This window comes from Aspergillus sclerotioniger (genome assembly GCF_003184525.1).
Source record: "Aspergillus sclerotioniger CBS 115572 chromosome Unknown BO94scaffold_3, whole genome shotgun sequence".
In the NCBI taxonomy this organism is placed as follows: Eukaryota; Fungi; Ascomycota; class Eurotiomycetes; order Eurotiales; family Aspergillaceae; genus Aspergillus; species Aspergillus sclerotioniger.
In genome coordinates this window covers 16,298-40,285 of record NW_020290993.1, presented here as the reverse complement: position 1 = coordinate 40,285, position 23,988 = coordinate 16,298, and the positions used below count along the sequence as shown (strand labels likewise).

General features: G+C 51.6%; 4 protein-coding genes across 4 annotated transcripts; 2 read left to right on the top strand and 2 right to left on the bottom strand.

The window, feature by feature from the left end:
- Window positions 1-5,121: 5,121 nt before the first annotated feature.
- Window positions 5,122-11,628, top strand: BO94DRAFT_456399 (putative RNA-binding protein; the record flags this gene model as incomplete). The annotated part of the gene is made up of 7 exons (XM_025607698.1): window positions 5,122-5,400; window positions 5,689-6,119; window positions 6,413-6,659; window positions 6,713-7,670; window positions 7,729-8,824; window positions 10,027-10,402; window positions 10,471-11,628. The coding sequence occupies 7 exons, from the start codon at window positions 5,122-5,124 to the stop codon at window positions 11,626-11,628; spliced, it is 4,545 nt and encodes a 1,514-aa protein (XP_025471663.1).
- Window positions 11,629-11,677: 49 nt separating this feature from the next.
- On the bottom strand, window positions 11,678-13,845 carry BO94DRAFT_213279 (uncharacterized protein). Its single transcript, XM_025606171.1, has 10 exons — window positions 13,648-13,845; window positions 13,487-13,590; window positions 13,174-13,435; window positions 13,083-13,113; window positions 12,950-13,031; window positions 12,849-12,886; window positions 12,699-12,796; window positions 12,225-12,619; window positions 11,996-12,161; window positions 11,678-11,942 (listed from the first exon to the last, which is right to left on the bottom strand). The coding sequence occupies exons 1-10, from the start codon at window positions 13,676-13,678 to the stop codon at window positions 11,728-11,730; spliced, it is 1,422 nt and encodes a 473-aa protein (XP_025471662.1). The 5' UTR covers window positions 13,679-13,845; the 3' UTR covers window positions 11,678-11,727.
- A 697-nt stretch (window positions 13,846-14,542) lies between these two features.
- BO94DRAFT_213310 (plasma-membrane proton-efflux P-type ATPase) lies at window positions 14,543-17,760 on the top strand. The gene is made up of 4 exons (XM_025606172.1): window positions 14,543-15,069; window positions 15,128-15,358; window positions 15,412-17,509; window positions 17,564-17,760. The coding sequence occupies exons 1-4, from the start codon at window positions 14,701-14,703 to the stop codon at window positions 17,647-17,649; spliced, it is 2,784 nt and encodes a 927-aa protein (XP_025471661.1). The 5' UTR covers window positions 14,543-14,700; the 3' UTR covers window positions 17,650-17,760.
- Window positions 17,761-18,379: 619 nt separating this feature from the next.
- Window positions 18,380-23,400, bottom strand: BO94DRAFT_530793 (EF hand domain protein). Its single transcript, XM_025610754.1, has 6 exons — window positions 23,060-23,400; window positions 22,782-22,936; window positions 22,571-22,694; window positions 22,302-22,490; window positions 18,908-22,227; window positions 18,380-18,854 (listed from the first exon to the last, which is right to left on the bottom strand). The coding sequence occupies exons 1-6, from the start codon at window positions 23,070-23,072 to the stop codon at window positions 18,825-18,827; spliced, it is 3,831 nt and encodes a 1,276-aa protein (XP_025471660.1). The 5' UTR covers window positions 23,073-23,400; the 3' UTR covers window positions 18,380-18,824.
- Window positions 23,401-23,988: the final 588 nt, after the last annotated feature.

Here is a 23,988-nt window from a genome sequence, read left to right as displayed (position 1 = left end):
ATTAGCCCATCAGGAGTGAAATCGAGAAATATTGTACCAACTACATCCAGTAAGGGTATTGCCTTTACAGATAGTTGATACTGCCAGTGCACGAACAGGCCGGCGGTGTCAACACGTCTGTGCCCTTGTACAACTCACAGTGTCTGCAGGGAAAATGCCGTCCCCAAACTGTCGAAGCACATTAGGGGAATACGTGACGTCCCTGGAGTGGGCTCGACAGAACACCATCGAAGGAACCGCGTAAGATCCGGAGGTCCCGCGAAGGATTGCATTGGTACAGTGCACTAGAATACTAGAATAGGTGCCGTTAGATTCTAGCTTCCTCTGCTGTATGGTGACAGAGCACCAGCTATCGCAGATAGCTGCAGTAGTGGAAGCGCTGGAGGTAGACCTGACTGTCAGTTAGGTGCCAGGAAATGCCGCCCAAAACGACGGGCATACAAGCAGCAGCTAGCATGTACTTCTGCAGCCGAAGATGATGCTATAATCCGAAGAAGATATTGGATATTTCATGATGACCATAAAGACGAAGCTGTCGAACAGTTGACCACCAAACGTTCGGTATCTTCATTGGGAACCACTATCCCCTTTTCCAGAACCAAGCTATGCACGCTTAGCTGCAACGCCGGCTAACCTCCGTAGCTTGCGGGGTTGGGCAACAATCTGTTCAGTCCATAGAGAGATAAGTGTCTTTTACCTATTATTCGAGGCCAGGATCTTTGGCACCAGGTTTCTGGAGTAGGTGTGCGGAGTCCAGTTGCTACTGGCCTTAGGCGCGTTTTGCGCATATCCTGGGCAGTTAGAACCCAGAAGTGCCCATCTTGGGAGATGGGTAGCATCGACGACCGATCAGTTCAGCATGTGGGGAGAAGACTTTGAAAAAACCGTATGTCTGAGGCGGTGGGCTTTCTCTGACCGCAATTTTAGAAGGCGTTGCCACTTGGCAGTCAAACCTCCCCATCGGAGAGATTTCCATTCGACGAATCGTCAGGCACGACGAATAGCGGGCGGCAACATGGACAAAGTCCTGGCGGGGGAGCGGCGAAACGCCTCGAAAGACTGATCGAGTGATCCACTATAAGTGAATCGAACCATCCATGCTATCACGTGCGCCTCCAGATCTTGTCGGGGCTTATCACTGTTGGACCTTGGGAGATCAAGGGCCGGATAACATTGAACCTTAGTGTTGAGTACTAGATACGGAGCAGGGAGGAAATCACACGCAAGGCCATTCTAATAGACGTCGGTCATCGGTGCAGCAGGTAAGTCCAAGGGAAAAGCGCCCGCTTACTGTTTCATAACAGTCGGATCGGAACCTGCAGCGATCGGGCATAGGGGCCATGACTAAGAGCGTTGGTTGGTAGGGATTATTCTGTAGGTACAGTACTTTGTGCAGTGTATTGAGGTGAGGCGATCCAACCCTCGGTGGGGGGTAAAATTACGTTATCTCTCAATCGGTACGGAGTACGGAGAAAACGAATCTGGCCGATGACCTCATAGGTAGAACGTGGGCTTTCATAGTACATAGCAGAAGGTCAAGTCCATTGTATACCACCAGAAAAAAACGGCAATGTCTGTTTGAAATGTCCTGCTTCAACTCTTCCCTAATACTATTTTCGACCTCGTTTACTGTACTCCAAGGATCCCTGCCCCGGTGGCGGCAACTGGCAACCAATCTGAAACAAATCACATTTAACATGACCGCCAGGCCAACTAGCGCGCGGACTTAATTCATCAATTCAAGGCTAAAAGGAACTCTCATCGTTAGCTTCAGCCAGATTACCATCTAGGGGGGGGCCTTGATCTCTCGCTCCAGAACAGACAAATTCGTCAGAAGAGCCGGGTTCGCCATTATTTGCCCCAGAGTGGTTCATTTAGGTATATTTACAGTCCGAGAGTACCTCTACTAATTGGCAGACCCAGGTTCACCTACCGACCTCAGATAGTAAGTGGTCTGTGGTAGCCTTCATTAGCTTCCGAAGTTGTCTCGCAAGATGACTCAGGGTAAGTACCCAACAAGCGACTAGGTCGGTACCTAAACAATTCAGAGAGGATCATCGTAGCCAGTAGGGACTGTAACCACCATCATTTCGAACGAATCTCGGCAGAGAAAAGTCATCGGTGATCGAATCTTTACCTTCAAGACTCCAATGAGGGTTACCCCACCGCTGGCAGCTTTACCTGGTTCCTATGCCGTAACAGACCCATCTGAGACCTGTCTTGAGCTCTGTATGCCGGTACGGCGGTTCGCGAAGCATATAGAATACCCCACAACTGGCCCTAAGGCTGGATTCTACCCAGCGTGAGGGTGATATTTGGCAGCCCAGTGGTTCAGGCCCCCGAGCTGGAGAGTCGTGAAGAGATGACGGCAACCGGCCAAACGCCCGCTCAAGGGGACAGGTACCTATCGCAGCGATGGATCAGCATCGCCTGGTGTTCCCTGGATGGTCGTACACCGCTTCTCCTCTGCCGCACCAATCAGCAGCTGTCACTCATCCCAGGTCCGTCCAGCTTGACATGGAGGGACTCCTGCGCGGGGATCGATTGGCCGCCGTCTGTGCGATGAGACGGTCACGTCCCTCATCGTCTCTGGGTATCGAAGCTACTGCGATTTGCCGGTTTTAATACGCTGACACACGCCACTGTGAATTGGTCGAGATCATCCGGCGTAGAATAAAAATAATAATAATAATAATAATAATAATAATAATAATAATACATTGAGTTGATTGACCCATGGAATCATCTGGCTGACTGCACCCTCGACGCTTGGATACATTGTTGGGTTATCCGGCGATGAACCCCGGTTCAAACCAATGGCCCACCAATGAACGAGACCAGCAGAGAATCTCAGCTATCTTGGGGGGAACAAGGATAGAATGGATAGTACCGGACTACGGAGTACCTAGATACCAAACGGCGCCCGTCACGTACGACTTTGGGGCGCGCGTGGCAATCCGTAAATATCGACGTTATGATACTCTGCCCTGGTAAGACTGGGGGAGGCGAGCCCCCCCCCCACCCCCCGGTAATCATGATGGACAATCGGTTAGCCTTCGATCCATGATGTCGCAGATCCACGCTCCAGTAAGACCTAAAACACACGGCATCTATCTAATCGCCGAAGGAGGATCCTTCCAGATTGGGGCATAAATGGTCTAGGAAAAAGAAAAGCGACTGATACTTGAAGAAAATAGTAGGTAATAAGGTGTAATAATAGTCTTGGGACTATGACTTGCACCGCAGCCGCTATTAGCCCCGGAAATCTTACTCGCCCGTGAGTCCGGAGTGGTTGAAGCAGAGAGGGTAAGTCAATAGTCTGTGAGCCCAACTTCGTCTTAGGGTATGCTCTGGCCCAGGTACGTGCGGTGGCTAGGGCGTGATCCGCCGTCACATCCTTCTTCCTAATCAACTCGGTGTCCCCACTCGATGCAGAAACACTTGCAGAGGCCACGCTCTCGACCAGCACACCCAGCAGGGAACCCCCTTGCGCCATAGTCCAGCAGGGAGGAGATCGATAAATCACTAATAACGTTGATGATAATCTGCGATCGTGCGAAACCCTTCTCCGATTCTCAAAAGCACGATGGTCAAAGAGCCTAGGTCCCCCAAAGAGGAGCACCGGACAAAGAATCCATCTTCTTTGAGATACTGCAAACCCAATTCCCGGGAGGATAAGTACCTACTAGCCCAGGGGCTGTTACTGGTCCCAGTGCAACAAGTCGTGCAGTAGCATTTAAGTCAGAGATCTAAGCTCCAATCACGGGGAGTGAAGTCGCGATTCATTCTTGATCCGTCCGAAAAGCAAATGATCGACCACAGTTGGTTGTCATCGGAGAAGACAGCTCACCAGCTTCGGGAGGGGGTGGATTGATTAATAACAATCGTAAACGGGCGATGAATGGGTTCTTTGTTTTCTTTTTTTTTTTTTTTTACCTGCTTCGTATTTCATCACGCACACCTAGCGGATTCGACGTACTCGGTACGTACGGAGCTTGTAGTTGTTGCTTTGAACTCTGAAGATCTTCAACTTCGTAGAGCTTGGATAGAAAGAGAGGTTGAAGAACTACAGTCGGGGCACGAGAGAGAGATGATGCAATCTACACGGCGGAACAAATCAGACAATACTTAAATACTGGAAAGCATAGCAAAAGATCCATCGTGCCATGGCCATAGATGAAAACCATGGGTCAATCTCGCCCATGCACTTAATAAATCGATCGACAGGGTAGATAAATGGAAAAGGCCGAGGAGCTCGGTCCCAGGCAAGTCGTCGTCGGGAGGGAACATCGCGCCCATCCTCCCAGCAGCTTTACACGCCCGCCTCCAAAACGAGTCGAGTTTAGCAACTAAACAACAGGCTCCCCGCTTGCTTTCCCAGCCGCCGCCGCCCACGCCTCGTCTTTCTTCCCCTCTCGCTTCCCACTCTTCTTGTCGGCCCCCCCCCCCTCCCCTTCTTCTCTCTCTTCTCCCCTTAAACTCCAGGCTCCCTGTACAACAGTTATTTTTCCTTCGCCATTGTTATTCCTGCCCCTCATCTCCTTGAGTTTGTTCGCTCGTTATTCTTATCTGCTGGTCCACGCTGCTCTCGGTATCGAGAGAGCGTAGGATTCAAGCAATACCGACAATCAGTGCCTGTGATTTACCACCATCATTGATCTCCGCATCGCCAGGAACGCATCCCTAGGCGGGAGAACGGCTCCCAACTCCTCATCGACCGGTCCTTACTTGCGTGCACACACAAACGGTGACCAGCAAAGTCTCTTTCCGTGCCTGAAATTTAAACTCTCGAGGCGTTCATTGCGTGTAAGTCGCTGTTCTTTTCCGAGATCTTCTCCGCCAAATCACCCCTCAGCCCCTCTCAACTCCTTACTCCGTACATTGCCCGTTATCTGAAGGAGCACACCGCCAACCAACTCATTCTTCCCAACTCCTTGGTTCCTGTGCTTTAACCTCAGCCCTTCGCTCTGCTTGCAATTGTCCCCCGAGGATTATGATCTCCCCATCCCCCTTTTAACCCCGGTGCTATCCATCCCATCATGATATAAGCTGGTTTCTGACGCGTTCTGGCCCCTTGATGCTATCAGTCCAGTGCTCTCAGTCCCAAACAACCTGCCCGCCATGGCATTTAAAAACGGACTTAGTGAACGCCTCGACGAGCTGCGATTCCCTTCCCCGAGGTCGCCTCCTTCCGAGTCCCCTTTCCCTGGCTATAATTCGCTTTCTCCGGGCCACTCGACTTTCGTCTCGGCGTTTTCGCGACCATCGGGTGAAGTCCGTGGGAATCTCCAGCGTCGGTTCACAACTGATTCCAGCAAACTCTCATCCTGGAGCTACCTGAATCATGTCGGAGGCAGCTCCCAGCTGCCGCCTGCCGATCCCCTCGATCTGCTGTCATCGGTAAGCCTAGTACGCTTGATAAGCTCTTGTTTCACATGCCCAGTCGAGCTTGGATTTCCGATCGCGCTTGTATTGTAGTTTTGCCTTGTCAGTGTTAGACTCGCTATCGGCTTTCGCTCTTTGCTTGTTTCTATGTCAGCTTTGATTTCAGCATTCACTATAAGATGGAATTCACCTGATAGTGATTCATCATCATCCGCTTCTATTCTGCTGAACACTCAATCATCTATTATTCACTTGCTTATTACCCTCGCTATTGCATTGCTCCTGTTTCTGACTTCATCACAGTTTGAGAAGAAGCGTCAACATATTGAATACATGCGGGAGCAGAGGAGGAGATTTGAGGAGGATATGAAAATTCTGGACTTGCAACACGAGAAGGAAAGGCAGGAAATGGATCAGATCGCTCAAGACCTGGCCAAAGCTGGCTTGTCTGGTCCAGTCAGTGAACCTACTACTCCGCCAGAGTATCGCGAGAACGCTTTTCCTGCCTTCACCCGTCCTACACGATTCTCAACGTCTAGTGTTACTTCGTCTCCTGGGTTCTTCAATGTCTTTGCTCCAACTCAGGTGACCACTCCGCCCAGCCAAGTGAATCACAGCTCCGCCCAAACCCCAACCAATCGTTTCTCCGTTCACTCTGTCCCGGGGTCTCGAAGGAACTCAGAAAAGGAGGACTTCAATGAAGAACCCACTTCCCCTTTTCGTCCAGGCCCATCGTGAGTTATCTATTGTCTTATTGTTTCCCCTTTCACCTTTTATTCCCGAGTCTGTATGTGTTCTTCCCAAAGTCCTGTGATGACGACGGCGCTGTCGAGGGGTCATGATATAAATAACACAATACGCCCCCAGGGACAAGGTTATTTACTTTGCCTCCAGCCTTTGCATGTCATTTCACAATCCCTTCTATTCAGCCCTGGAAACTACGATATATTTTCCCCCAAACCTTTGCTACACTACCTCTTCGTTCACATCACTAGCTCACTTACATCTCACTAATAACTTCTTTCAGTATTCACCGCTATTCGATGCCGTCGACAGGTCTTGGATCGCAGGTTCGCCCGAACCTGTCGGGCTTCAACAGCTCGTCCGGCTTGGAGTCTTTTAACGCCTCGAAGTATTTATTCCATAACGAAGATGACCGTGCGACTCTAAAGGACGAGGACAGGATTCCGACGCCTGACATCAAAAGCTACCTGAAGCTGACTGATCCTGACGACAAGTTTCCGACGCTGTCTCGCAGAGACGAGACGGGCCTGGTAAGTGCACATTATAATAGATGAGGATTGCATTTGGCTGACAGGAAGACAAGCTGTCTGCGAATTCGGACGCCTTGGATCTGGCTAACTCGCGCACTCCCAATCCTGAGACTTGGAACACTCACAGTCGTCACCGCACCTCCCATCAGAGCATGCCGCAAAACGCTTTGAACATGTTCCGCCTTGAGCAGCTTGGCAGTCCAACGGATGAGAGCCACACTCATACCTCAAACCCCTCTCGCCATGCTGCTAGACACTCTCTTGAAGCGAACTTGCTCTACAGCGCAGAAGGTGGCAATGAAAATGTGGCTGCTACTGCTTCCAGCAGACCCGCGTCTTTGCAGTCGTCGTATTCAACCAACGATCTGCCTACAGTAAAAGGCGAAGCCTTCAATCCCGCAATCACGCCCCCCAAAACTCACGCTGAGCAGTTCCAACAGCACAATGCCAGCCTGGGTCGGATTTCGGCGGTGAATTCTGCCACTGCCCGCCAGCAAAAGGATTCACCTGAACGTGAGGAGGCCACATTGCAGGGGTCCCGGTCTCAGCAGACCACGCTGCAAGCCAGTGCCACACCTTTCGGTCCGCAGCTCACCACTGGAGCTGCCAGTAGCAGCAGTAGCACGGTTACACCGGCTACCCTCACTCCATTCCAACCTCCCTTCTATGGGTATGGTATCCAGGCGTACATGGGGGCTCCAGTGCAGGTGAGTGGACAGCTGCAGAACTACAATGCTACTGCCCCCTTTGCTGGATACCCCTATGGCAACTATCGCCTAGCCGAAGGTCCCGCCAAGGGTACTGCCTCACGCAGAAACGGCGAGACTGATGCCGCCCAGCTCTCTCGTTTCACAAACTTCCCGCTTGAGCATTATCGGGGTGAGTTGTATGGCCTCTGTAAGGACCAACATGGCTGTAGGTATCTGCAGAGAAAGTTAGAGGAACGTAATCCAGAACACGTCCAAATGATCTTTGAAGAAACCCACTTGCACGTGGTTGAGCTCATGACAGGTTCGTTCAACATTCTCGACCCCCTTTGGCGGATCTTACTAAACTCACATTGCAACAGACCCCTTCGGTAATTACCTGTGCCAGAAATTACTTGAATACTCCAATGATGATCAGCGAACGGCTTTGATCAACAACGCAGCCCACCAGCTGGTGAAGATAGCTCTAAATCAACATGGCACTAGGGCCCTTCAAAAGATGATTGAGTTTATCTCTACTGCAGAACAAACTCAAACCGTGATCCATGCTCTAGAAGACCATGTCGTTGAATTGGTCCAGGACCTGAATGGAAATCATGTCATTCAAAAATGTCTCAACCGTCTCTCGGCTGAAGACGCTCAGTTCATCTACGATGCCGTTGGCGCTAACTGCGTGGTTGTCGGCACCCATCGTCATGGATGCTGCGTTCTGCAGCGCTGCATTGACCATGCGTCTGGTGAGCAAAGAGCCCGCCTCATTGCTCAAATTACGTCAAATGCGTTCGCTCTTGTCCAGGATCCTTTTGGAAACTATGTCGTGCAATATATCTTGGACCTTGCTGAACCTCATTTTACCGAGCCCTTGTGTCAGACTTTCCGTGGCAACATTCCTGCCCTGTCTAAGCAAAAGTTCAGTTCAAATGTCATTGAAAAGTGCCTGCGCACTGCCGACTTCCAGATCCGGCGCCACATGATTGATGAAATGCTCGCAGGGGCTGAACTTGAGAAGATGCTCCGCGACTCCTTCGCGAACTATGTGGTGCAAACTGCAATGGATTTCGCTGATGCTGAAACTCGAACCCGGATCATTGACTCTATCCGCCCCATATTGCCTTCGATCCGTCAAACCCCTCATGGCCGTCGCATCGCAGGCAAAATGATGGCATCCGAAGGCTCTGGCCGAGGCAGTGCCGCAACTAGTGGACAGGTTACTCCCAACGAGATGAATTCTGCCCAGCTTCCTGGGCCTCTTCAGGGACCACAGAAGCCGTTCCTGTACCAACACAACCCCTTCCCTGTTCCCAATGTCGGTTCCCAGTTTGGAAATCAGAACTTTGTTCCCGCCCCTGGTTCCGCGACGGGCTCTAACGCTCCATCCGGCGGACCTGGCGAGGCGATTTTTGCTTCTACTGTCCAGCAGCCCAATGGCAATCTTGGTGCTCCAAGTCAGTTGTATGCGTTCTACTGACCTGTGACGCTGCACCTTGAATCGCCAGTCTTTCTCCATTGAACTGTACTCATAGTGCGACGACGCTACGATCTTCATGACTTACGGCCCCAATGACGAATTGTCAGCAAACTGAAAAGACCAGAATTACCGCTACGAAGACAAGATCATTATTTCTATGCAACTTATTGCATATCTGGATCATATCTGACGAGAAGATGTAAACCATGATAAAGCTATTTTACTACACTTCGTTATGTCCTGTATTCTTTCAACGCCCTGGAGCTCCGCTTAGCACCTATTTGATGACAACATCTGGAAACGTCTTTGCTTTCTCTTTTTTGTTTCTTTTTTCCCTTACTTCCAAGTCTGCCTCTGTCAGCCATCTTGTTGGCCTGATAATGAGCAAAGACTGATGTCTCATAGCTGTGTTTTCTCCCCATTGTGCTTTTACCCCTCCCATTTTGCTTCTTGACTTTCTGTCTGCCTGGCCTATCTGCATGGCTTCATTGGCGCAGCTGTTCTTGTTTTTCTGGATGAGGCAGTGGATGGTAAGGTTGGATTTGGTTGCACATCATACATATGAGTGCTCTCTTTCCATCAGATTTGGACCCTGCTTGCGCGAGACTTGTGCTTCTCTGGGCCGCACATTGGGATGGCCAGCTTCCTGGTTTCTGATCATTTACGTCCTTTCCCGCCTGTTCCAACAGCAGCCCCGGTAGATTAGATGTACCCATACTTTAAGCAATCAAGATGTCTTTTCGTGCTTATCCTCATCCCATATATTTCACGAACATCACGAGTATTCTGTTCACCTCCCAAAACCAAGGCTTAAGGGGAGGCGATAGAGAGAAACCACAAGGATGCATGCGGCACGTGACTGCATGTGATACCCGCGCTTCTCTGCATTGTTGATGCGAGAACCAAAACTTGGTTGAGAAAGCGCGTCGGTATTTCCCTTCTCTGCGCCGTTCAATTCTTCGAAAATTCGTCAGGGGGCTACAAGCTTATAAGGAACTTAACACATCTCCCTATGCTTCCATCAGAGATTGGCCGATCGCTCAGCAAACAATGGCCCTGTCGAGAGCTTCAGACCAGGCAGCTTGCCACTCTTCTCGGTGTACGTTTCCCCCCCAAACCCTGCAGATCCTATTTCATTTTCTCGTATAAATAACTAATATCCAGATGCGACCGATTAGGCCAAGATTTCTAGCCCATCCACATTAGTCGTGCACGGTATTTCCGCAACTTGCAAATCGACCATCGTCCGCAATGTCCTCGCTGCCCTCCAAGTACCGCACGCTATTGTCCGAAGCCCCGAGTGCATCACAGGCCGTCACCTCCTCACGAAGATCCTATGGGCAACGCTGGAAGCGCTCGGGAAACGCGACGAATGGGAAAAGTACGGCAAAGGAAGATGCGAACATGTCAGTTCCCTGGCAGTGCTGCTGGGCGAATGTCTCGCGTCGGCGTCGGGGGGGAGGAATAATAATAGTAATGATAAATTTGTGCTGGTGCTGGATGGAATCGACAAGCAGCGTGAAGCGCCGCATACGCTGTTGTCTGCGCTAGCAAGACTGGGAGAAGTGGTACGTTGTGACGGTTTCTTTTTTTTTTTTTTTTGGTGGTGGACGATTGATTGATTGATCTTTTGCAGATTCCGTCCCTTTGCGTCGTCTTAATCCTCAGCTCTACTCCGCGGCCGCTCTTTCTTCAAGCGGCGGGCGTTCCGCACATTAGCTTTCCTCCGTATACGCGCAAAGAAGCGATTACTATCATTCTGAATGCTGGGCCACCTGCCGTGCGTGGTCTCGAGGATGAGTCGTCGTCTAGGCTGTACTCGCATTTTGTCTCGGCTATCTATGACTCCTTGGTTGGGCCTACGGCAAGTTCGATCCCGACATTCAAGTCCATATGTGAGAAGATCTGGCCTCAGTTCGTCGCTCCCATCACCAACGGCGATCTTCCACCCGGAGGAAGCGACGAATGGGACTTCTCGCGACTTTTGGTCAAGAATCGTGCTTTATTCCGACACCAGGGCGAAGGCGCTCTTGTACATCACATTGTCACGGAGGAATCTGCGCCCATAAATGGCTCAATGTCGAAGCCATCGATGTCGGCCGTCTCGGCACCTTCACCCCTTCCTTCCCTACCTTACTTCCCGACCCTGATCTTGACCTCCGCATACTTAGCCTCTCACACGCCTCAACGACTCGATACGATCTTTTTCTCGAAGTTCTCTTCATCCTCCTTGTCCGCAAGAAACAAACGCGCACATCATAGACGACGGCTGAAGCTGCTTTCCCGGGCCCAGGCGGAAGACAGTCGGGAGGCGAGCCGAGGCCCATCTACCCCTAACAAGAAAGGCAAGAGACAAAAGACTCGCATCACGAAGTCCACCCTGGAATCTGCCTTTGCTACTTCCTCTGCTACAACTTCGGCTGTAGGCGGCGGCGCAGGTATCACCGGCCCGTCCACAATTTTAACAGCCCGCCCTTTCCCGTTGGAGCGACTGATCGCTATTTACCACGCCATCGACCCTAATCCCCCTGCTAATCCCATTCGACTGGCGGCGGTCTCGGACGCCATATATGCGGAGCTTGCTACATTACGTCGGCTACGACTCGTGGTGCCTGCTGCAGGTCGCGAGAGCGGTGGTCGCATGGGGCTCGGGTCCGGGGGGTTGAGTAGCGGTAACACGACATCCGATGCCGGCGAGAAATGGTGCGTCAATGTCTCGGGCGACTGGATCGGAGAGTTGGCCAAAACTGTCGGGGTCGAGGTTGGCGAATGGCTGGCGGGAGGGTTGGACTAAAGCGAATCCGCAATCTGGTATCATTCATGCCTTCACTCGTGTATTTTATAGTTATATTCCCAATCAGCGTGCATTGCATAGAGCGTCTTGATACGATCATCATGTCGTCTTTGGCGAGTTTGACCAAATCCATTCATCCACGGTAGCTTGCGCGCAGACTAATAAGCTGGGGGTCTGGGGGCCATGTAACGACCCATCTCCGGGCTCGAAGCAGACTGAAGAAATGGGATTCTTATATTGATACCCTGACAAGGGTGACGGAACCTGTTGACCGGTGCGGAGGGAGAAGAGCTGGATCTTTCGCTCGTCGGAAGCTAGTAAGAAGAGTTAGCCGATGTCGACCTGGATAGAATACCACTGTACGAACCACTGGCGAGGAGCCCAAGTTCCAGGCTGATGTCGAAATCCGGTATGACGTCGGGCGAGTAGTCCGAAAACGTAAGATACGGCTTGGTGGAGGTGTGATATTTCTTGTTGGGCTGAGGGTCGCGTTGTAGGCCGTTGGGTGGGTATCGGATGTCGTACATTTGAAGCTGCTTCGCAGTCAGTCGTCCATCTCTTAGGGTGTGGTATATGTCTGGATGGCGAACACATACCGAGTTTATACCCGCCACGACGATCCGGTAGGGATCTACTCTTCGCATCTTAGTAACAGCATGAGGATGCTGTAGTCGTGTCGCGCTCCCTCCACTCCGCAGGTCGTGGAGGAATATAGCGGAATCTTTTAAACCGGCTGCTATTACGTCGGATGACAGCCATTCGACGCTGGTGACAACAGCATGAGAGGAGTCCACGCGGCGATGTGAGATCGGCTTTCCAGTTAGCGCATCATTTGCGAATGATTTCTTTGATAAGGCCCAGTAGCTGCCGAGCCCTTCCAATGTGTATAGTCCGTCCGAGGTTCCAACGGCGAAAAGCGGCGCATCTCCCGTTGGGCAGGCAGACGAACACCATAAGGAAGACGATGTACGCAGACGAATCGGTTGTGAAACTGAGCAGATCGTCATTAGCAAGCTTGATCATCGTTTGCCAGGTGGTGTGCAACGAATGAGCGCGGGCTTGCTACGTACACGCCGTGGGCCACCGATAGTCTCCACCTTCGTCGGGATCAGGCAACATTCGGGGCGCCAGGAAAGAGTCGCCATTCGGGCCACTGTCCATTGTCGCCCTGATCCTGTCAGCTAGCGATCATAGGATGGGAGCATAGTCTTCGATCATACAACAGGTATCCGGTGTGGCTCAACGAGACTGAGGATAGCTATATTGTACTGCGTCAGTGCATGTGGTGTGGACATTATGTGGATTGGGCTAGTGGACATACCCTATATGGTTCTTTGAAGAGAACACGTTCCATCGTGCGGTTATATGTCCATTTATCTTGGTCGCAATCCGGGAAGCACACCCTTAGATGGTGGTTAGCTCGCCGGATACACGACCGTGCAGGTTGAGCTTACGAAACAGACGATTCACCACCACGTTGGCCACCTATGTATATGGTTAGAAGAGCATCGACCACACACACGACAATACATAGGAGCCACTTACTGGCAATCAAGATTCCGGAGCGCTTGTTGCGCAACACATGCTTGATGGTATACTCATCGGGCCAGGGCTCGAATTGATGAAGCTGGTTTCGATGCAACTGGCTTGCGTAAATTAAGCTCCTTTGCTCTTGGCGGATGCTTGTAGATACATGTTGAGATCCAATCTCTCTCTGCACTCCCACTAGAGGATGCGACAAAAAGGCAGCCCTTTTGATCTTCTCTTTTGTGACTCTTTTCGTTAGATGGATCTTCCTCTGCCGCTTCTATCGGAAGGTCAGTAGGACACAGGGGGGCTTGGAGCATTGATCACAAACCTCCTGGTCCACGCGCTTCCGCTTGACGGAGTCTTGAGTATATTGCGACCCTGGGGCGGCTTTGTGGTTGGCTTGGATCTTGAAGTACTTCTTCTTTTCGGGGTCTATTGAGCCGTCAATGGACGTTGCACGGGAGAAAGATCATAAACGTCGTCATTTACCATAGTAGAACCCCGGAATCTCCCTATTCATTTTTTCTGATGGGAAGGCGATCAGAAAGACAGGGGGCGCGTATTGAATATGGAGGGGTGCGTCTCAAGGTTGACGCATTCTACTGTGTAGGTTTGAAGTCGAGAGCGTTGGTGCAGATCACTTGACCTTCGTGCTCATAGTGCGCAATATGCTAGAAGAGCATAGCGCCCGCCTTCGTCACCAGCAAAAAAGGGGACTGCCTCACTTCTCCAGCTGTCGAGTAGACTGGGTGGGTATTATTCAGGGTCAGGAACCGGAGTCGATCAGGGATGCGCGCGACTTGGGGGGAGAAATTCCCCAAGTGCCATGAAACCGACATGACGTCGGGTATCTGCTTATGTCATCGCTCCCGGTCTCGTTGGCGGGGAAGTCCCAAGTCCTTTGTATAGTAAGTAATTCTTAGTTCTTCATCTCTCACTATTCCCCTGTTCCAATGGAAGTCCTCGAATGGGTGCTTTACTATTTAGCTGATCGGCTCACATTGTTGATTCCACAATAATCGGGTGGGCCAATTCCAGCAAACCATTTAGATCGCTCCTCCGGATCCTGCGATATATATCCCACCCTCATGTTGACATACTCATTTTTGGTCAATCCTTTACCAACGTACTGTATTTTTGAGAGAAACATTAGAGTTGTAATTGGTGAGTGCCTTTGGCTTACTTCTACTATCTATCTATGCGCGGGCCAGCCTGGTATCTAACGGTGTAGTACCGTCAGCATGATTTTCTGCGTCTCTATAGCTCCTTCCTCTCCTGTATATCAACGATGGCCTTCCTTCCTCAGAGATTCAAATCCACATGCGGCATCTTTTCCCGATGTTTCCTCCAATCGAATTGTGACTGCTGCACCCTCAGTTTCCTTTCTACCCTGCGCTTCTCTTTCCTCCATTCTGGGGGGCACTATATGCTACACTCATATAGAATAGGATCTCCCTTGTATCCATCTTTATAGTGCTTCATCCTTCTCATACGAGATCGAGCTCCTCTCTGGACCCAGCAAGGGTTCCTTCCAGAACTGCGATGCCTAACAATCACCCCAATGGCTTGAATTCCGAGCACGCCTATGTCGAAAAGAGGTCGGGAGAGGTAAAATCAGTATCGGACATCCAAGATGACGAAGGTGAAGAGAAAGATATTGATACCCTCATTGAGGAGCTGGAGTCCTTGGATGGCTATGCCGAATTAAACATCCAGGAGAGCCACCAAACTGGCCGACTCCGCCCTGTCCCGGATGACTTACTTCAGACGGATTTTCATACAGGACTTAGTGCTAATGAAGTGGTAATCCGGCGCAGGAAGTTTGGCTCCAATGAGATGAAAGAGGCGAAGGAAAACCTCGTGCTAAAGTTCGTATGGTTCTTTGTCGGTCCCGTCCAGTTTGTCATGGAGGTATGTATCTCACAAGCCCCTCGTCGTGGTACTTTCTCGCTAATGTGTACCCTCATAGGCAGCTGCTATCCTAGCTGCTTATCTCAGAGACTGGGTAGATTTGGGAGTTATATGTGGTCTTCTTCTGCTCAATGCATCCGTGGGCTTTGTCCAGGAATTCCAGGCTGGGTCAATCGTGAAGGAACTGAAGAAAACATTGGCACTCAAGGCAGTCGTGCTGCGTGACAGTGTAATGGTTGACATTGACGCAGCTGAACTGGTCCCGGGGGATATAGTGAAGATTGATGAGGTACCATCCGACTGCATAGTCAAAGTGGCTGCAATGATTCTAATAGTATACAGGGCACTATAATTCCCGCAGATGGTCGAGTAATGACCAGTGCAGCTATCCAGGTGGATCAGTCTTCTATTACAGGCGAGTCTCTGGCAGTCGATAAGCACAAAGGGGACACATGCTATGCATCATCTACTGTGAAGCGAGGCTGTGCCCGAATCCTCATCACAGCAACTGGCAATTGCACATCTGTAGGACATGCTGCAGCATTGGTCAATGCCGCGTCGGCCGGCACCGGCCACTTCACCGAAGTGCTTCATGGGATCAGCATCGTTCTGCTTGTTCTTGTCATTATCACCTTGATCATCGTCTGGGTTTCATCATTCTACCGTTCAAACAATACCACAACCATTCTCGAATTTACGTTGGCTATCACCATGATAGGTGTTCCGGTGGGCCTTCCTGCCGTTGTCACCACCACGATGGCAGTTGGTGCAGCGTATTTGGCAAAGAAAAGAGCGATTGTTCAAAAGCTTTCCGCCATTGAATCGCTCGCTGGAGTCGAGATACTTTGTTCGGACAAGACTGGCACATTGACTAAGAATAAACTATCTTTGACAGATCCTTATACGGTGGCTGGCGTCGATCCTGAGGATCTGATGCTAACAGCATGCTTAGCTGCTTCTCGAAAGAAAAAGGGCATGGATGCAATCGACAAAGCATTCTTCAAAGCATTGTCTTATTACCCGACCGCCAAATCACTGCTCACTCAATTCAAAGTGCTTCAGTTCTCTCCATTCGATCCCGTCTCCAAGAAGGTCACGGCAGTAGTACAGTCTCCCCAGGGCCAACGTATCACCTGTGTCAAGGGCTCCCCATTGTTTGTACTAAAAACAGTTCAGCAGGACCATCAGATACCGGATGATATTGAACAGGCATACAAGAACAAAGTGGCTGAATTTGCAACTCGGGGATTCCGCTCGCTTGGGGTGGCTCGAAAGTGCGGTGATGGCGAGTGGGAGATACTGGGCATAATGCCATGCTCAGATCCTCCGCGACATGATACCGCTAAAACTATCAGTGAAGCCCAGACTTTGGGACTGTCAATTAAGATGCTGACAGGAGATGCAGTAGGGATTGCTCGCGAGACTTCGCGTCAATTGGGACTGGGCACAAATGTGTACAATGCCGAACGCCTTGGTCTCGGTGGAGGAGGAACAATGCCTGGCTCTGAAGTCTATGACTTTGTTGAAGCTGCTGATGGGTTTGCAGAGGTTTTCCCTGAGCATAAATACAACGTTGTGGACATCTTACAACAGCGCGGATACTTGGTTGCAATGACTGGGGATGGCGTCAACGATGCTCCGTCACTCAAGAAAGCCGATACTGGGATTGCAGTGGAAGGCTCCTCGGATGCTGCGCGGTCAGCAGCCGACATTGTATTTCTTGCTCCCGGGTTGTCCGCGATCATCGATGCCTTGAAGACCTCGCGTCAGATCTTCCACCGCATGTACGCTTACGTCGTATATCGGATTGCTCTATCGCTGCATCTGGAAATATTTCTGGGATTTTGGATCGCCACTAGGAACGAAAGCCTCAATCTACAGCTTGTGGTGTTCATTGCCATCTTTGCTGATATCGCGACGTTGGCAATCGCCTACGACAATGCCCCATTCTCCTCCACGCCCGTGAAATGGAACCTTCCCAAATTATGGGGGATGTCCATTCTTCTTGGAATTGTATTAGCCGTGGGGACGTGGGTCACACTTACCACAATACTAACTGCTGGAGAAAATGGGGGCATAATGCAAGACTACGGGAAGCGAGATGAAGTCTTATTCCTCGAGATTTCCCTGACAGAAAATTGGCTCATCTTCATAACACGTTCCGATGGCGCTTTTTGGGCATCAACATGGCCATCCTGGAAACTGATAGGAGCCATTGCAGCCGTGGATCTCGTGGCGACCTGCTTCTGCTTATTCGGTTGGTTTGTCGGTGAGCCTACCTCGGGTCCTACAGTCCTCCGGATCTACGTTTTCTCGTTCGGGGTATTCTGCATAATGGGCGGCATCTATCATCTGCTGCATGGCTCCAAGAGCTTTGACAATATCATGCATGGGAAGAGCCCCAGAAGTAATGACAAGCAACGCTCCTTGGAAGATTTCTGTGAGAGAATCCGGCCATGTTCTTGTCTACACAATTGGGCTGACTTATTCGCAGTGGTTGCATTACAACGAGTATCTTCGCAACATGAGAAAAGCTCTTTGACTAGTATGGAGAACGGGCAGGCGACCCGTGGTGTTTAGTGGCAGCCTGTATAAGGGATCTTCACTCTGCTTGAACGTCTATTTCATTAAGAAGGACCATGATCAGCAGTCATACATATTCTCATGGCCTCCATCGATCAACGCGCCTGGTAGAAGGCTTATCTTCTAGTTCTACATTGTTTGTTAGTGAATAGAACTACTCCTTTCTTGATACTTGATCTCGGAACTGTTCTCCCACGGGAATATAAGCGAAGGTAGATCGCGAACAATGAAGTCATGACCACTCTAGTAGGCCCATATGGCATACTTGAGTACCCCTCATGTTTGTCCAGGTTAGAACTGTCTTGATGGACTGATTGTACAAGAGCTCCAGCGATAGCTTGACTAAGCTAATCCTGACATATCCTATATATGACATGACAATCTGTTCGTTAACCGGGAGTTTAATAAGACGAGGACCACTAGCAGTAGAAAGGGAAGGGGCAAGAGTATCAGGTGACCCCCATACATATATACATACATACATACATACATACGGTAATCAACCCGTTCAAAAGAAACGAACAGTTTTGTCCCAAAGTTTCTGGTGACTGTACGCCGTACAATATTCTACATCGGTGACAGCTGGTAGACTAGACAGACCCACAGGTGGGAAGGAAGCTTGGACCAAACCTAAAATATTCTCCGCGATCAAACATGTTTGCATGAGAATCTTAAGTGGTTTGAGTATAAGAGCCTAGGGTCGATCAGTGACTGAGTATTTGAGTTAGGCATTACTGAAGTGAATTATGCAATAGTTAGAGACCATGGAAATATAAGGTACATGTTTCTCGATGCCTGCCTATACAGATATTCGTCCACGGCCACTCTCCCTAACGATTGGCCGTCCGTTCCTGGTTAGTCCGTTATCCTCCTGCACTTCGTTCTCGTTCATAACTAATCCAATAGGTAGTCCTATATTACACGGGGCGATAATGATGTAGGTAGGTCATAATAGGGGTTGGCTTGATGTGGAGTGCACACCACTGAAAGAAGAGGGATATACATTGCAGCAATAACGACATGCAAGCTGGATCACACATGATTCAAGGAAAGTAAAAAAGGAGGCATGAAGTGGGAGAGATTAGTGAGAAAAGGAAACATTTAGAGCGAGTGAAGGGCTAATGAGAGAGTAAATATGTGCACTGGTAAAAAAAAGAGGATATGGATGCAGATTAAGACTTCGAAGCCAGATGGTCTATGGCCTATAAGAACAGTTAGCTTATGCATCCCTTGTAAGGTTTGGGTGACAACGTACCTTGTCAATGTTGTAATCAAACTTCTCGAGAGCATCAAGGGATTCTTCTCTGGGAAAGCCCATGCCAGTCAACCGCTGGAGGATCTGGTCGTCTTCAGTGCCTGTCTGAAGAGCCCAGCCGGGTTCCTTGCTGCTTTCTGCACTGCCAGCCCCGTTGGTCCCGCTGGCTGCAGCAGTGGCGTTGTCAAGAGGAGCAAACAATGCCTCCCAATCGTGCGTCTGTGCTTTTGCGTTGGGCTCGGCGGGCGATACGGCAGAGCCGGGGGGCGAGGAGCTTGTATTCTTGTCAAAGCTGAAAAACTCCGAGGAGGCAGTATCTGCTCCTGGGTTGGGTGATATCTTCTGCGTTGATGGACTGTCGAAAGAGAAATCGAAATCCATGTTATTTTTCGCATTATCGGGGGCTTCAAAATCATCCTCGTCATCTTCGGCCTCCTTCGCCGGCGCAAGGTTCAGGCCTGCGAAAGCAGCCTCAAAGTCGGAAGCACCCGCTTTGGCTCCCACGGGAGCAGCCTGGGTTTCCTTCAACCCATCGTGCTGTGCCTCCCCACCCACTATTGGCGCCCCTGTGCTTGACTCCACTGAGTGGGGAGCATCTGGGGCAGTTGTCGGATCTTCGCGATTCGGCAAGAGTCCATTGAACTCGGGTGGCATACTTCCTGGCTCATGCTTTCCCACGGTCTCCTCATAGTTGGGGGGGCTCGACTGCGACTCTGCTGCAGGGGGACTTGGGGTGGTTGCGGTGCCGGGAGTTGGGAACGCCGCCAGCTGAGACGGCTCAATAGAATCGGGTTTGGGCGCTGCGGCGACTTGGCTCTGTGGAGGAAAGACGGGGGTGAAGTTGTCGTCGAAGCCCATCGGCGCTTCGCTATCGGAGCTGTCATCACCATCGTCAAGTTCGCGGATTGGCGGGAACTCTGACACGGGAACGGCCGGTGCTCCGTTCGTCTTGCTCGCTCCAGGGCCCTGCTTCAAAACAGCAAAGGCCTCTTCAAAATCGTTTTCCTTTTGCGACTTGGATCGCTTATGTGCAGGCCCGCCGAACAACTCATCGAAGCTGAGGTCCTTCTTTTCGGCAGGCTTCTCATCTCCAGTAGGCGGTACAGTATCGTCCGCACGTTGTTCAGTGATGGCCGGGACTTCGGGGAAACGCTCTTTGGGCTCCTCTACTTCATCGAACGGAGAGGTTGCAGGCTGTGCAAACGAAGGGCCCGCCGCTTCACTGGCCGCTGTTTGCGAGGCACTTCCTAGACTGGGCGTATCTTGGCCACCAAACCTGCTTCCTGGCGGAGAGACCATTGTCGAAGAGGTCGCCGAATGGGACTCGCCAAAGGGCAACACACCTGGTGTCAATTGTCTAGACTGCGCCGGAGCCGGGGGTTCCAGCGCAGACCCGGGAGTAAATGGGGGAGGCGATACTGAAGGAGTAGGCACTCCAGAAGTTGGCTGAGATTCGGCCCGGAAAGACACTGGAGGCGGTGGTGTAGCAGCTACTGGTGGCGTCGCAAAGGCAGGACCAAAGAGGCTATCAAAGGCGCGCTGCTGATCGCCTGTGATCTGTGGTGACAGTCCAGTGGTTTCACTAGAACCAGTAGCCGTCCGCTTAAAGAACGGGTTAGTGTTTTGACTTGTCGTCGATTCAGCTGGGCTCGTAATGGCGGCAGCATCACTCGGGGCGGCGGCGCTTTCCTCGGGGGCTCCGGATTGCTCCTTGGCGAGAGTATCAATCTCAAGCTGGATCTTGTCACGCTCTCCATCCACAGTTGCAAGTTGCTTCTTGTTAATTGCTACCAACCCTTTCTGTTGGCGCGCCTCTGAACGTGCCTTGTCTAGTGCAGGCTTGAGCTGAGCAACCGCAGCGTTGGCTTGTCGGATCTTCTCCTTCAGGCTCGCATTTTCCTGCTGGTCAGCACTGAGAGCAGCTGACACTTGATTGTACTGATTTTGTAAATCCTGCCGGCTTCCCTCGATCAATGCAAATTCTTGCTGAAGTTTGTTAGTTTCAGCTCTCGAAGCATTGAGTCGCTCTTCAAGGGCCTTGAAGTTCTTCACTTCCTGCTCATACATCGAGCGAGCTTGAGCGAGACGAGCCTCAAAGTCCCTCTTTTGCTGTGAGGTTTGAGACAGACCGTGCTCGGCAGATGCTCGCTTAGTCTGAACGTTCTGCATCTCAGTTGCCAACGATCCAATCTGATTAGACAGATTGGCAAGCTCCGTGGTCTCTTGCGTCAATTTCTTCGACTCTTCGGGGTCGTTGTCTCCCAGAAGATCATCCGATGGGGGCGGGGGTGACCGGACGGTCGGCGGGACCCCAGACGAAGCGCCAGTCATCTGTGGCTGCAAGCTCTGTCCAAAGGTGGAAGTTGGCACAAAGGGCTTGAATGTTGTTGAAGGAGCTTGCGGGGACGCCCTGGATCCCGGAGAACCAGGGGTCTGGAAGGCGGCGTTGGAGCCTCCCGTGGATTGTGGAATCTGGGAAGGAGCAGCCGGCAGCGCCGGTGCCGGTGCCGGCGCGGAGAGCGCATCCAGGCCAAACAGATCATCGACCGCCGATCGTGGAACAGGAGCCGGGGCGGGTGCTGGCGCTGGCGCTGGAACTGGGGCTGGCGCTGGCGCTTGGATGGGAGCAGGAGCTGCTGGACCAAAATGCGAAGATCCAGGGCGGCGCATGCTAGGAGGAATCAGGGCAGGAGGCAATGCCTGGGGCAGCGATTCCTTTCCGCTGCGTGTGAGGCGGACAAGATACATGGCCACGGCGAATTCATCCTTTGTCAACATTCCATCGGCATCTATATCCGCAAGATCCCAGATCTGGGCGAGTGTCTCCTCGGGCAACTGTGCACCCATGAAGAATGAAACAGCCTGATCACCACTGATTAATCCCGTCCTGGCTGTGTCAACAGTTGCAAAGATATTGTCGAACATGACCTTCTCTTGAGGCGAGACAAGCCAGTCGCCGCCAGTTGACTGGGCGGAAAGAGGGGATCCGAATGGTTGCCTACTGATCGGACTCTGAGTGCGCTGGGGGCCCGTGAATTGCTTCGGAATTGCAGGTACTGGAGGAACCTCAAGACCCTGACGCGAGCCCACAGACGAGCGGATAGAGCCTCTGCGTGCCGCAGCATCATACAGACCGGGTGGCAGCGTCTGAGGGAGTCCCCTCATCGCGCCCGACTTGTAGGACGTCAGGAGATGCATGGCAACGACGAATTCAGTCGCATCAAGAGCACCCTGTTGTCTCCTGTCCGCCAGGTTCCAGATTCGACCGAGGATCTCGTTTGGTAACCGCGCACGCTCGAAAATCTGCTTGGCTGTCTCACCTGTCATAACAATGTGATTAGTTACAGGGTCCACATCTTATCGACCTCGGGGCTGACAGGAGGGGTGCACGTACCTGGAAGTACCCCGCTTTTGGACACATCCGATTTCTCGAACAGCGACAGGAACTTGTTCACGTCGTCGGGATTCAGTGGAGGAACTCGGATAGGCGCACCTGCACCCGGTGTAGGGCTGGTGGTGCCCGCTTCACGCGGAGCTGGGGTAGCATCGACCACGAGACCATCGAACTTCGGCAACGGTCCAGCTAAAACAGGGACCATCGTTAGCATATATTTGACGTCCCAATTGCTCGATCGGAACCAAGGGCATCCTTTATTAACTCACGTTGAAAGGCCAGTTCCTCGGTCGGCGCGCGACCTGCTTGGGCGTGTCCAATCAGCCGCATGACGACACCAAACCCAGACGGGGTCAATAGACCCCGATTCTCCCTATCTGCGATCTGCCATATCTATATCAAGCGCCATTATCCGGTTAGCCATTCTATCCTGGGAGCGATTGCGGGAGAGGGGGTCTCCCGTCGTAGGCACCGACTTACCAAGCCGAGGGTTTCCGGGGCTAGCTGGGTCTTCTCGAAGAAAGGAACAGCAATCTCGCCTGTGATGACGCCGAGGTTGGTGGTATCGGCGGCCTGGAAGAGTTGATAGAAAACCCGTTTCTCATCAGGGGTCAGGTTGAGGCCGGGGTTGCGAGCTGCTTGGGAAGAAAGAGACCATCCGTCAGTTCCGCTGCACCATCGTCATATCGACTGGTTGGGCCGTTGTCCCCTGAGAGCTCGGGCGGGTGCCATTGTCCAGCCAGGGCAGGCAAACTCACCGTTGTCAGCCATAATTATAGCTCAGGAGGAGCTGGCCTCCCTTCAGTAGAAACACTGTGCACCAAATAGTTGATCGAAAATCCGATGGGGGGGAGCGAAGCAACAGAAGGCCGTCAACTTAGGTGGAAGACAGCACGGGCATGGATGACCAAGGCGGCAACAGCTCTTCTGAGGGGGAGCGAGAAAATGGGGGGGGAGGGGGGCAAGGTATCACAGAAAGCCACCAGGAGGAGAGGTATGACCCCAAACAGAGGGAATGGGAAGGACCGACAGCTCAAGAATGAGGGCGGGTCGGGGAATAGTAATCAAGAAATAAATTAGGGAGAAGGGGGGGAACTTGCGACCAGCAGTAAGTAGCTAGAGCGAGCCGAGCAGAGCTGAGCAGGCAGAGGGGGGAGAGACTCCGACGGACGGCACTGGCACGTCGCTTGGGGTCCGCCCGGGGGCTTTCCTGCGGCTGCTGCTGCCCGGGCGGGCGGTCAGCCACTCCGGCACCGACGTCAGTTGGTTACCTACCACCGTTGCCAACTGGCCAGCCAGACCCCCGGTGCATCTCCTATCTGTCGGCTCCAACTTCCATGACGGGACCAGGTTGCATCCAACTTGCATGCAACCCATCGAGAAGAATCCGACAAGATGCGAGTCGGCTAACGCAGCCACCTTCGTGGAGGTGGCGCAAATCCAGGGTCTGCCGGTCCCTACCCTACAAATTAGAGCACGAACCACACAGAACAACAGCCATGCTTCCAACGTGACTTTCGCAGCTACGGGACCATTTTAACAAATGCAATCAGAAAACACCTTCGGTTGGAACTGGCAAAACTTTAAATTACAATCTCTTAGGCGCCAAACTGCTGCATGTGTTCGAACGAGCGGGTAAATTCATCGCTGCTTCAGGGATATTAGAAATATACTCAGACAAAAAGAA

Excerpts from the sequence above, each read along its gene's own strand:
- BO94DRAFT_213310 (XM_025606172.1), top strand. The coding sequence starts at position 14,701 with ATGCCTAACAATCACCCCAATGGCTTGAATTCCGAGCACGCCTATGTC. Across the intron at positions 15,070-15,127 it reads CCGTCCAGTTTGTCATGGAG|GCAGCTGCTATCCTAGCTGC; the intron begins GTATGTATCTCA and ends GTACCCTCATAG. Across the intron at positions 15,359-15,411 it reads ATATAGTGAAGATTGATGAG|GGCACTATAATTCCCGCAGA; the intron begins GTACCATCCGAC and ends AATAGTATACAG.
- BO94DRAFT_530793 (XM_025610754.1), bottom strand. Across the intron at positions 22,695-22,781 it reads CCCCGGAAACCCTCGGCTTG|ATATGGCAGATCGCAGATAG; the intron begins GTAAGTCGGTGC and ends CGCTTGATATAG. Across the intron at positions 22,491-22,570 it reads CGAGGAACTGGCCTTTCAAC|CTGGACCGTTGCCGAAGTTC; the intron begins GTGAGTTAATAA and ends TCCCTGTTTTAG.
- BO94DRAFT_213279 (XM_025606171.1), bottom strand. The coding sequence starts at position 13,678 with ATGAATAGGGAGATTCCGGGGTTCTACTATG. Across the intron at positions 12,797-12,848 it reads AGCCACACCGGATACCTGTT|GGCGACAATGGACAGTGGCC; the intron begins GTATGATCGAAG and ends TGACAGGATCAG. Across the intron at positions 12,162-12,224 it reads TCGTGGCGGGTATAAACTCG|CTTCAAATGTACGACATCCG; the intron begins GTATGTGTTCGC and ends ACTGCGAAGCAG.